Source organism: Lepidochelys kempii, chromosome 8, assembly GCF_965140285.1.
Source record: "Lepidochelys kempii isolate rLepKem1 chromosome 8, rLepKem1.hap1, whole genome shotgun sequence".
In the NCBI taxonomy this organism is placed as follows: Eukaryota; Metazoa; Chordata; order Testudines; family Cheloniidae; genus Lepidochelys; species Lepidochelys kempii.
This window is the reverse complement of record NC_136387.1, coordinates 54,762,331-54,775,729: the sequence shown is the minus strand read 5'-3', so window position 1 is coordinate 54,775,729 and position 13,399 is coordinate 54,762,331. Positions and strand designations below refer to the sequence as shown.

The 13,399-nt window shown below is 49.1% G+C and overlaps 1 protein-coding gene across 1 annotated transcript in view; it reads left to right on the top strand.

The window, feature by feature from the left end:
- Positions 1 to 13,399, top strand: part of NMNAT2 (nicotinamide nucleotide adenylyltransferase 2) — a 73,790-nt gene that overhangs the window by 44,235 nt on the left and 16,156 nt on the right. The window contains exons 2-4 of the mRNA XM_073356625.2: positions 6,820 to 6,908; positions 7,944 to 8,011; positions 11,334 to 11,412. Of these exons, the coding sequence (XP_073212726.1) occupies positions 6,820 to 6,908; positions 7,944 to 8,011; positions 11,334 to 11,412 (236 nt within the window). The remainder of the gene's footprint in view (positions 1 to 6,819; positions 6,909 to 7,943; positions 8,012 to 11,333; positions 11,413 to 13,399) is intronic.

Genomic DNA, 13,399 nt, shown 5'->3' with positions numbered 1-13,399 from the left:
GGCGCCCAATGGGGATGTCACCACCAATGGGAAGGTCCCAGGGTTATTACTCCTATTCGAATGGCAGGAGCAGGGCAGGTTCCTCGAGGGGCTGGAGAGGAAGGCAGGGTTTTTCTTCCCTCCAGTTTAAGGCCCTAAAAAAAGAAAGTTTTAGACACATCTGTGTAATAGCTGCATCCACCGTGACCTTAGATGGGATTAAAAAAATCGTCCTGAACCCCTGCCCCCCTCCTGTGCCAGGGTATTAGCCATCAGGTTAGGTTAGGAAGAAAGTTCCCCTGCCATTATTCCATAATTGCCTAGTTGGGGGTTTCTTGCACTTCCCTCAGAAGCAGCTGTACTTGCCCCTTTCACAGAGACAGGATACAGGTCTGGATGGGCCACAAGTCTGATCTGGCAGGGCTATTCCTGTCTTCCTATGAACAAGGGATTCTTAGGCAATCCAGAATGGCATCCTCCATGCGGTGTGGCCTCACATAGGCAGGGCCTGCGAAGTCGTGCAGGGTGGAGGACACCATTTTTTTCTCCTAAGTGGTGTCCTCCATGTGGCATGACCTTACACATCTGGGGCCTGCACGGTTATACCATGCAGATGATGCCATTTTGTGTCCTCCATGGGGGCCAGATGGAATCGTCCAGCCCGCAGGCTGCTAGCTGGACAACGCCCATCTGGTTGGGTGTGCCTTGCATGCTTAGTGTACCACTGCGCTCTAAGGTGACTGTCGCACATCCCCTCAGTGCTTATCAGACACCTCTCACTGTGACTGGGGCCACGACTTGGGGAGAGGAGGTCACAACTGCAGAATATTTTGAGGATGCAAGCAGCCACTTTCGACTATTACCAAGACACTGGCTTCCACATTCAGCTCACAAGCAACAATATAACATCAACTGGGAACTCTCTGTACTGACATGGGAGTAACCACCACACGAGCGACACTTCAGCTTCTTCCTCCTTCCAACAAGCAATCCCGTATTGCCATCTGGAGCCGAGCCTCATCCAGCCGTCTCACATCCCCAGCCAGGCAGGCAGCGCAGAGACGAAGCCTTGATCGGGAGAGACTATGACACAGTCTCAAGTATCCCCACTTTGCTGATGACACCTTGGGCCATGCTGCTGGATTGGTTCTCTGAGTGTATTCATATACACACTGCATGACAAAGCTGAAAGCATGAACCTCTGTGGGACTCTCTACAAGAGGGCACTGCTGCAGATAAATTATTATTCAAAAGTCAGAGCAACTCCAAAGCAATCTCATCCACTATGGCTATTCCACAGGACTGATCTGGAAGCGATACATGATCCAGGCTCTTGAGAGCAAAGGATGGGTTTAACAATGCATCACTTGATCAGTTTAATTTCTGTTTTAAAGTCAAAGCTATTTAGCAATTCAAGGAGCTCAGAAAACTTAACAAACTACTTAGCTCCTGGTCCCTCTGTCATTAAAATACACACACAACTCAAGTGATTCATAGAAATTTTGTTTCAAAACATGAGCTCCTGGGCAGAAGCCTCCAATGCAGAATTTCAGATGAAAGCGCATTTTAACGGATGTAATCAATCATTGGGAATTGAAGGTTTTAAAAAAAGCCCTGATGCCTCCTTAACTTCCAATGCTCTACGCCACAATATCAAGCCCAGCAGATCTTCCAATACGTTATCTCAACTCCTTGCAAACTTTGTTAGATGCTGTTGAGTTTTAAAATGATCATCCTCAAAAACCTAATGCACCTTGGATGGAAAACTGCTCCACTGTTTTTTCTCCTCTCTGCGCGCCTTCGTTTTTTTCTTCTTCTTCCCGTTAGCATCCATATGTTGGTAAATCTTTCTGCTGCAGTGGGTGAGGTCCCTGCAGGGATGGCACCCGAGGAACTTTTCAAGTGGAGAGGATGCAGGTCTCCAGAGACAGGCAGGAATGAGCGAGCTGGAAGCAAATTCTCTAACAATAATAATAAAGTGTCCCAGTGCCTTGGCAGTGGTGGAAGTCTCTGGTGCTTCCCCTCCTTCAAAAAGTAGTCAGAAGTGACATTTGGGAAATTGAGAGCCACAAACCCATTCCCCAGTTGCTAGGAACTCCTAAGCCAGATACAATGAACGTCAAACCAGATCAACAACACCATGAACAGAGAGAGAGAGAGAGAGAGTTTTGTTTAAGCAGCAGCAGCCGGAGACAGCAGACAAATGGAAAGTGAAGGAACTCAAGAAAATGGGTTTGTTTTCATCCTGGAGAATTAACCAGCCTAATGTGCGGGCTCCTGGGTTTGATTTGGCCTCTCTGGTCTGCTGAATGAGAGCAGGGACCACACGCTTACAGAAAACATGCAACTCAACCTGCCTGAGAGTGCAGCTTTGGTTCCCAAAAGGAGCCACATGCAGGGAATTGAAGGGAGTGGTGCTTGCAGTATTTTCACACTGAACTCGTTTGTGCGCGTGCACACACTCACATGCTCACGCGTGCACACACGCGTGCACACACACACACACACTCTCCCCCCAAAACCATTGTACAGGAATAAAGAAATCTCATCTTGTGCGCAAACTCAGGCACGGGGCTATTCAGGTCTTAGAAAATGCTGTAGAAGAATAAAGTGAAACCTCTGCAGGCTGACAAGTTAATGAACTGAGCCTCACAGCAGCCCTTTGAGGTTGTAAGTATTATTACCCCCCCACCCTCCGACAGGGAAATCAAGGCACAGAATGATTAAGTGACTTACCCACAATCCCACAACAAGTCCATGGCAGAGCTGGGAACAGAACCAGATCTGACTCCCACTTCTACTGTTAACCACAAGGCCAGTTTTCCTAGTACTGCAGAGAAAGAACACAGGACATGGTGCTATGTAACAGATTTTCACAAGCAGTTGCAATGTCCAGGCAGGGGCATCTTGAAAGCAAATGGTTCGAAATTGCTAAATACACTGTAATACCCTGACAATGAGAGGGATCTGATTAACAACCAGACAACACTCAGAATGACAAAGAGACTAGTATTAACACTCCAGCCTTAATTTCTCTCTCTCTCTTAGGCCTGGTCTACCCAGGGCACTGAGGTTTTGTGCACTTAGGAACTTACATTGCCCCCCATTAATATTTCAGCACCTCATAGGCGGTACGTCTGCATTGCACTCAGAGGTGCGATTGGAGCCCAGGCAGCCTCACACATGCTAGCTTTGATCTAGCTGGATTGGCTAAAAATAGCAGTGAAGATGTGGGAGCGCAGACCCCGGTGTCAATGGTACAAGCCCACCCAGAACCCTGTGTCCATACCGGCATTGCTCTCCCATGCTGTAGGCTTGGCTGGTGCATCTGCGCTGCTCTGTTTAGCTGTTCTGTTTAGTTACACTAGCATGCGTGCTCCTGCCCCAGCTGCAGCCACACCTCCAGTTGCAGCATAGACAGACCTGCAGTCTTGTCACAACAACTGGGAAGTGCTACGATCCATGGCTTACAGGTGGGGCTCTGAGGCACGGATGGACTAATTGACTCACCCAAGGTCACACAGGAAGTCTGTGGCAGAGCAGGAACTTAACTGCAGGTTTACCAAGTCCTAGGCTATCACCCTAACCCCTGGACCGTCCTTTCCTCCTGGGGATGGGCTATGAATAGTGTATGGTCCTGACATTTTCCAACAGTCTCCCCTGTTCCATTGTAGACCCCCCCCCTTCTTCCACTGTCCGCATGTAATGGGAAAGGGCCAGCATCAGCTATGCTAAAAGCCCCTCTAACCCATGAGGGCTAAACAGTCTCTGCACTGAATTTCTTGGCTGTGTTGGTCCAGCTCAGTCCCTCTGAAGTTCTCTTAGCTCAGTTTCCCTTCATGTTCAGTTCTCTCGCTCTGTCAGTTCACAGCACAGTGGACACCGAACTCCACTCGGGGGATAAAAAAGTTAATTTCCTTGTTTCTGGAGAGGCTGGCAGACAACTGCGCACAAAGATGATCTCGTTACACAACATATGCCAGCAGCTCTGGTACTCTTACAGCATAGCATCCTGCAGCACTGCGCTGCTGAGGCTGACATGTATCTGGCACTTTACGGCCTGGTGGGCAGGGCGCTGGCCTGGGACGAAGTCTGCTCTGATGTAGGCAGAGCAGGGATTTGAGGCTTTCACATATCAGGCAAGTGCACACACATGCAGCAAGTTCCATTGTAATTATAGGCATTCTGAGGGCGGGCAATGGGCTCTGAGGGCAGAACATGGCACTTAGTTAACAATTCCATGCGGATGCATGAAACAGAGACTCGTCCCGCCCGTTCTCTAGAGGTGTGTTGGCTCTGGAGTGCTAAGGACTAAACCCATCATACAAACAAAGGGCTTCTCCACACTGCAGGTCTGAGCCACTGCTATGGTTACCCCAATGCAGCTGCTCCCATGCAAAGCCCTAGTACTGCCGTGCTGCACCACTGTAACTGTGACTTGCCCCTCACCAAACCAGAGTTAGCTGCTCCAGGGCAAGTGAACCCCAGTCCTGCCATCGGGTCTGTGCGGGAGAACATGTACCCCACCTGGAGCCATGTACAGGCACAGGGGTTCATCTATATGGATCCAAACGCAGGACGGGGACCTAACTGGCCACTAAAGTGAGCACCCATAATTCTGCACACGCACAAGGGGAAGATCTATGTAATTTCTGCATAGACATTTCTCAGAGCAGAACCATATTTCAAGCATCAGTGCTGACCAGCTGGTGTCTTTATTCTCCCTTCTGTTTTATTTTCAGACTATTTCTGTTACAGATATATGTCTGTTTTTAAATCCAGATGTTAAGCTTTGGCTCTTGGAATTAATGGGTGTGGGGAAGATTCCTCCAGAGCTGCAGCAGGGACTGCAGAAGAGTTAGATCAAAACCACACTAAAATGGAAACGCAAATTGGCAATAATGGTTTGACCACAAGATCGTCTCCCTTAGCAATGTACATAGGGCAAAGTAGAAGTAGGGCAGCATGCTGTGTTCCAGTACTGTAGATGGGGCATACATGATGCACAAGTGTTTATCTACTATGCAAACTATCTGTGCTCTATACTGCCTGCCCTAGTCACTCATGTGCTACTGTGTAGGGAGTGTGATGACACCTTGAATGGAGCCTATGCATAGTTTTAATATCCTTCTTCAAAAACCCAAAGGCTGAGTCTCCTCTGTAACTCCAGATGTGCTAATAGAATTGTTCTAAAACATAATTCCTGCTGATGTAATTTAGACCGAGTATCACATATTGTTAGTTATATCACAGCAGTACCTAGATGCCCCCATAATACCAGGGCCCCACTGTGCTGGACAGAGTACAGACGCATAGTAAGAGACAGTCTCTACCCTAAAGAGCTTACAGTGAGATAGACAAGCCAAAGGATGGGAGGGGAAACTGAGGCACAGAGAGGTGAAGTGATTTGACCCGGGTCACACAGCAAGTCAGTGGCAGAGCCAGAAAGAAAGACTAGGTCTGCTGAGCCCCCAGCCAGTGTCTTACCCACTAGACCACACTGTCTTTCACATACATGCAAAATGTAGTTTGTAAAACTGCCTCTGCTAGCCAGACAAGCTGTGTCAGCAGGAGCTGTTTTTAAATTGTGTTTTAAAACAGTTTCACCAGCCCCATTAATGCACCCGCACAGACAGTGCCAAAGAGAATAAATGCAAACAGTCATGACAGAAATGTATGGGGCCCATTTTCAATCTGCCCCAAAGATTTAGCTGCACTCCACCCACAATGTTGTTGCAAGACAGGTCACTCCATTGCACGCATTCTTGTTTTAATTACTGTGATTGTTAAATGAAGTCAGCGCTGGACTGACATCTCTGAAGACTGGGGGGCTAGATTTAATCACAGACCAGGCCCTACAGCAGTGCCCATGGCAAAGCAACCTTTCCCCTCATCCTCTCACCAATGACCACTTCTAGGGGTCAGACAGGAAGTCAGTCACCAGACCCTATTCCTTCCCTGGGCTCTCTGCCGAGATTGCCAACTGTAATGGTGGTTTCTGTGATGTAGACACCTGCGTCCACTAAGAATGGGGCAGAGCCCACTAGCTTATTTCACATAGGCCACCAAACACCTTTCGGATGGTAATGGCTATGTTCACTATTAACCTGCATCCAATTAAAACCAATTACATCCTTTATCTGGGGTCTTCCTCAATGCCATTTGAGCTCTGCCACACTGGCATGACAAATTAAGCTAAAGAGGGCATTGGTAGCCTTACATTCTGAATATACAACAATCTCCCCTCCCCTCATACACACAGGGCTGGGTCATCAGCTGGATTTGAAATCAACTCATGATGGTTAGCACTGCAGGTCACACCTCTGTTACTTGAGCTAAGGGATTATGTTCATTAGCTGGTGGTAGTAGTACATGGCTATCCTGGAGTGTACCAGTCACTAGAGGGAGATTAATACGTTCTTTGCCATTGTATTACAAATGCACTTGGGTTTTGTGTATTTTAATCAGAGCCTTAACATTACTGAAATATTCAGAGCCAGCATCTGTGCTGGTGTTAATGGGCATGGCTGGACTTCAATGGCATGCCACTCAATTACACCAGCAGAGAATTTAGCCCTGACTTTGCATTTAATAGCTTCATCTTTATCCTAAAGGGACAGTTTCCAAGGGGCCTCAATCCCGCCACCACTTTTGCACAGTAAATTTTGCTTGCATAATTATGTGCAGGAGAAAATTCAGGGATTTGCACAAATTGCATGTGAAAATTGAGACCAGTTTTTCAAATCTGACTCAAAATGCTAGTTGACTTTTGGCTTTACTGAGTGGAATTTACATCGTGATCCCCTTCCTCCTCCTTTTTTTGTTTGTTTTCTTCATTAGAAAGAGCCCGGGATTATCTGCACAAGACTGGAAGGTTCATAGTAATTGGTGGAATCGTCTCACCTGTACATGACTCCTATGGGAAGCAGGTTGGTTGATCAAGTTCTTGCTCTCTCCTGTGTGATATTGCCAAAGTAATCTGCAGGAAGCTGGGAGTGTGCGTGAATGACAGGAAGAGTTAGGTCTGAGGGTTTCTAGTTCAATGAACGCCCTGGGGAACCAGGTATGCTGGTTCCAAAACGGAGTCTGAGAAAGAGTGAAATCTTACAGCTCAGCTGATGCCAGAGGGAAAGCTGTGGGGAAGCTGAGCAGAGGGCTGGGATAGATTGTGCGAGTCAGATAGTACCCATTAATAGTTCTGATGAACCTGATGTAGGGACAGCAGTGTTACCAGCTCTTGTGATTTTACCCTGTCTATTTTTTTTCTTAAAGCTGCAGCTCCTGGAGTCCTGTGATTACACGAAAATCTCAGCTTTCATTTAACTCCGCCCCCCCCTCCCAAGTTTCTAGCCCTCGTGGTTACAGAGGAAAGCTGGAAAATGTGACCCCTAAAGGCACAAACACCAGAAAGCAAATAATGGTTTTTTTAATCTCATGTTTTTAAAGCCAATCTCATAAATTTGGGGGCCTGGCTCATGATTTTCATATGCTTGGGCTTGGCAATACTGGGACAGGAGCTGTTAAAAGCATCATTTGGAGAAAGAAATCCAAAGACGGGGAAATCTCTATATTTGAGCTGCAGAAGTCTCCTCCTAACCAAAAAGACTGGAGAAAATGCTGTCCCTATCATTAGCCCCCAGGCCAGATGGGATTCAGAGAGAAGCAAAACTCTTATGATGTCATGTAGGCTGCTTGTTTCTGCCCTCTGAATCTGGGCAAGACATAGATACCTCTGCTCTATACAGATGAATAACAGTGGTGATGGCCCATCTGCGAGGGTGCTATTGGGTTCACACTCCTTTTAGTGGATCTGTGTCCCTGTGATGCATTCAAGAGAGCTAGAACTAGGTTTTGGTGGGGAAACCTCAGAATTGAATCAGGTCCAAGCTTGAGGGAAGACTTGATATTGGACAAAGCTTCACTGATTCTCCCTGCATCCTCTCTTAGCTACTATTCTCTTTCAGGGCCTGGTCTCCAGCCGACACCGTCTGACCATGTGCCAACTGGCCGTCCAGTCCTCTGACTGGATCAGGTGAGTAACACCTTGGGTATTACTGGTAGGGTTATACAGGGAGACTTTGAAAGACACAACGCTCCTTTTATGGGGCAACGCCTGTAGGAATCCGGTTCGAGTCACATCCACCAGCTCAGGGGAAGGTCAGTTCAGACTGAGCTTGGAGAGGATTTTCAAAGGGCTCATCTCAGAGCCGGCGAGTGGTGTGCATCAAACATCCCCATCAAGGAAGGAGGTGAAAGCAAAGCTCCAGTCAGCCCTGCCGACTGCGGGCTGATGACAGACATCCTTATCGGCTAAGCACACAGTGTGTAATTAAAGCAAGCTTCCACTAATTACCTTAATTATGCACCAGAAAAATTTGTGCCATTATAATTTGCATGGAAAGAGCATGTTTTAATAATGGCTCATTGTTACTGTGAGTGCGCGTGCCTATATAAGAAACTCAGCAGTCTTTGTAGGTCAGAGGAAGGGCACGTTCCTCACGCAAGGAGAGAGAGAGAAAGTGAGAGGAGGCTGCTGAAAAGAAAGGGCATGAGTAAACATGCTGTGGAGGAGAGGAGGGAAGGGGAAGAACAAGGAGAGAGGGACAAGTACCAGGAGGAATTGCAAGGGAGGAAGATCAAGAAGATTGAGAAAAGGAGTAACAAATAGGGCATATCTGGGCCTGATCCAAATCCCATTGACTTCAGTGGGATTCTTTCCATTGGATGAGGCCCAGATAGAGTTGACTAATATTGATGGCCACATGGAGACACACCAAGTTGCATCACATGATATGGAAGCTATCAAAAGGATTGGATGGATGGTCATGACTGAGTGTCTGCCTGGCTTTGGTGAGCATGTGTGTCTGACACAGCTGGGAGCATCTGGCCATACGTGCAGAAGTGTGTCTGTATGCACAGACTCCGAGTGCTATTGTTTCTTATTACCGCTAGTGTCAATCCCAGATACACAGACTCTAATGAAGAGCAGAGATGGTTTCTAACTTAGCTCAGGCATGTACAGCACAGAGGTTACGCAGACATTAGGCACTCGGCGTGTTTTTAATTCGTGAGATCGTGTCTGTGACTCCTCAGGTGGGGTGTGTGAGAAAAAATACATTCAGTTGCTAAGAAAATGTTTAAGAAACATCCCAATTTAGCAGCTCATTAAGTTTTCAATTAAGCCAGGCTGTAGCACTGGAGGTTTGCCTTTCACAACCTGGTGTATAGAGGAGGGGTGGCAATCCCTGCACCCACAGTCTGTGTGAGACAGGCATGAAATCTCATTGCCAGGAAAGGCTCTGGGAACAGCCAGGGTGCGATTAGCAATTCATGAAAGATTGGGAGCTCCCAGAAGATCTGAGAAAAGAAAAAAAGAAGAAGTGTTTTCCTGCTCTGGGAAAAAGGCCCAATGGAGGAAGCTTTTCCTAGAAAAAAGACTGCCTTTCACATTGTCTCTGTGCAAAAAGACAAAGGCACCAGACTAATGAATTCCCCGCACGGCCTCAAGAAACAACTGCTGGATACATTCCATGTCTCCCAAGTGATTTTACAAACATCAGGCTATGGGGACTGATGGTCCAGTGGTTAGAGCACTAGCTGTGAGGATGTGGAAGACTAGGTTCAATTCCCTGTTCTGCCATAGACTTCCTGTGTGACCTTGGGCAAGTCCCTTAGCCTCCCATCTGTACAATGTGGATAAGAGCACTGTCCTACCTCACAGTGGGAGGCCAGCCCAGGGGGGGAAAAGTAAGAGGTAGGACGTTATGAATAACGTCACAGCTTCTGGACACTGCCTCCCAAGGCACAGCTACATCCCCTCTCACCCAGACCCCTGCCTGGGGCTTCTCTTCACTGGCTCAGCAGCGCCGGCACAAATCACTTGTTACCCCAGCCAGCACGTCTAACGCGAGGGGCTCACGCTGGTGTGGTGACAGCCCAGCGCTGACAAACCTTTCGCCACGTTCCCCATTTCTGCTCTTCCTCCCGCTGCTCTGACCTTTCAGTAACTCACCAGAGAACAGTGGGCTGTTTCACCAGAGGTCGGGGCAGTAAACGACGTTACCTCACCGGCCTTGTCTCGCTAAAGGCCAGCAATGGCGGTCAGTGGGGCGGCCCTTCCCTTTGTCCATGACAGACGTGTCAAGCAGCTGTTGCTCAGGCTCGTGAGAGTCGGTCAGGCTGGTATGCTGCCGGTGCCATCGTGTTTGGTGGTGCTTGGCTCTCGGGACTGCACCTGCACGCAGTTTAATTTCCTAAAATAAAAGTTTAAACCCTTAAGAATTTCCCCCTTTGGCTTTAGCTGTGGCACTTCAGGGTGGGAAGGGTTAAGGATCCGACCCTCAGATGCTTCCTCCCATATGGATAGAACTACAGTAGGTCAAGGCCCAAGAGTGGGGACAGGTAAGAGCCTCTCTACGGGGCCTCACACCCCTCTGTGATGTAGGTTGCCAACAGGCTGGGCTGGTGCCCAGTATCCCCACGGAGGTGCCCTCCAGGCCAGTGATCTGCCTGCAGTGCGGGCGTAGTTCAGTGACACCATGTCCCAGCAGCCACTGAGCTCCATGCAACTTCCATCAGTTCCTCCCAGACGCTGTCTGGGTGAGGGGGCAGAGAGAGAAAGTGCTTCACTGAGAGCAGCAGTGGCATGGGCAGCCATGCGGATGTTATGCATGGTGCACATCATTGGCAGGGCAGGGCAAAAGAAGCAGTTTGTCCCAGCCCCCCCCCCCCCCGTCCCATTTGAGAGGGCCCCCAAACAGAGTCATGCTGTGACACAATGTGCCAGGTTGCAACGCCACTCACGGAAATTTGTCACAATGGAGGGGCCCCCTGGTGATGCTGTGAGCCCTGACTTGAGAGTGCTTCAGCTGTGCACACCATAGGAAAAATTTCTGGGAGCAACCCTGGTGAGCAGAAACCCTGGACAGCCTCTTCCTCAGGAGCCCAGTGTGCTTCTCTGTCCCATTGTCACGTTGGCGACCAAAGCTGCTGTCTCAATACATTTCCATGCAGTGTCTGGCACCTGGCCAGGGGCTAGAGGAGAAGAGCTCTTAGTGGGCATGCCCAGGACTGCGGAGGGAAAAGGAAACAGAGCAGGGATGGAGACGTTTAACCAAAGGCATGTGGGGGGAATACAATGAGAATGTGATGGCTGGAAAAGCTGCATTTGGCATCTTATTCCAGCCTCTAATCGCAGGCAGACATGAGGAGGTTAACATGGATGGTTCTCAGCAGCATGGTCCTATCTGTTGTCTCTTCCTGGCCTCTCCATTGCAACTGAGCATGCTGGATGGTGAAGGACAGAGCAAGATTCACATGCAAACCCTCTTTGTTATGTTCTCACCTCCCTGCAGGGTGGACCCCTGGGAGTGCTATCAGGACACCTGGCAGACTACCTGCAGTGTGCTGGAACACCACCGTGATCTGATGAAGGTGAGTCACACCTGGGCAGATGTGTCACAGGGGGGAGGGGAAAGCTGTGACTAGTGGGAGACGTGGTGCAGGAGAGTGATTAGACCGATGCATTTTTAATGCCCAACATGAGTGTCCCTCAAATAGCTTTGATCTGTTGCACTTTCAGGGCTGAGTTCAGGGTCAGCAGTAGCCAATGCAAGGCAGGTTTCTCTCTCTTTCAGGTTGACTCAGTTACATCAACGTGATACATATGTTCAATGGACTGATCCTTAGCTGGGGAAATAAAGCATAGCTCCCTTGACACCTGTGGAGCTGTGATGATTTACCCAAGCTGAGGTCTTGGCCCGACACAGGTCAAGGAGATAGACTATTACACAGGTGCGTGTCTGCCTCTCCTGGCTGAAAAAAAAAGGAGTCAGCCCTCTAGGGTTGAGTGCGCACGTCATCATCAGCCAGCAAAGTACCAATCACAGATTGCAGCAAGCAGTCCGGCCCAGATCAATACACCCACATGGAGAGGCTAAAAATACCATCAGTAACAAGGAACGAGGGGGACATGTCAATTTAAACAAAACCCTGCTCCTCACAACAGAATTGCTCAAGCAAGGATTCCAAACAGCCGCCATTCCTGGAAACTGAATAGTTCTCCAGACCAGCAAATAGGAAAGGCTCCCAAGAATGCACCAAGGCCCAAACTCCAGCAGCCGCCAATCAGAGACAGTCACAGCACCTGGTATGCAGATCACGGAAGGTGTACATGGTGTGACAAACTCACTGGCCCGGAGCACCCCCTTTTGGTGAGTCCTGGCATTGCCACCCTTTTTCCTCCTCTCCACCTCAGGGCTCACATGGTCTGCTGTGTGACTCTGCCGGCCAGCCAGGTCCACCCATTACAGAGTATCAACGTCCTGCACCAACGGCATCACCAGTCCGACACCCCCACCCCTCCTGGCCGGGTGTGTGTGTGTCAGACTTCTCCCCGCAGAACTCAAAACCCCCCAAACAGAACCAAGCACCACTTCAGCCACTCCACTCATCCTGGGGTTGAGCCTCTCTGGGTTCTCCCCAACTCTTTTGGGACAGCGAACCACTCGGCGGCCTCCACTGGACTTTGTCCTTCCGTTAGAGCTCACCGTAGGAATCCGCTCCATGCCTGCAGCTTTCCCATGTCCCTTCTGTCCCTGGCCATTTGCCACAGCTCCTTTTTTAGGAGAGACTCCCAGGCCTTCTCTCCCTCTGAGCCCCCACCCCACTGGGTCTCTCCCCACTGCTCTGAGTGCCTCGCTTTATGAAGGTGACTCTCCACCCCACCTGAGTCTGCCTATGAACTGTACCTAATGCACCCTCCAGGTGCCACCAAGTGGGCTAAACGAGCCCTTGGCCTCCCATTAACCCTTTCGCTGCCAGTGTGGGGTGTACACACCCCATTGCAGTGGAGTTATTCAGGAGTAGCTATTGCACTGTAAATTCACATACTTCCTCAATCTGAATTAAGTTTCACTGTGTAGATGGGCCCTCACAGTATGGGAACTAGGCAAAAGGAGAGTAGAAGAAAGTGGAATGAAAAGAACATTGTGCCGCACATAACCAAATTGAATCTACCTTTGGAAAAGGGCTAAGGACAAACTTCCAGGACCATGTCTACTCCAGGGAAATGCTGAGCTTCTATACACTGGGGAAAAGAAAAAAAGACCTGTCAGGACGCACACAAGAACGAGGCTGCAGTGAGAGCAGGTGGAAAAGGCAAACTCACAGCTAAGCAGACATCACCCTGCTGGCCACACAGTCAATCCAGGGGAAAAGAGGGCATTTGAAAGGCAAGTGAATGAAGCCCTGCTTACTCACCTACCAAAATAACCCCACGGGACAAACCTGGCTCCGCTGGCCCTAAGGAATGACTCAAAGCAACAGGAAAATTCAAGGGCATCTTCCGTGCTGGGTAAACCCCAGAGAATACGTGACACAGTAGGTGAAACCCCTCCACAGGCGCAGGCAGAAGTGAGAA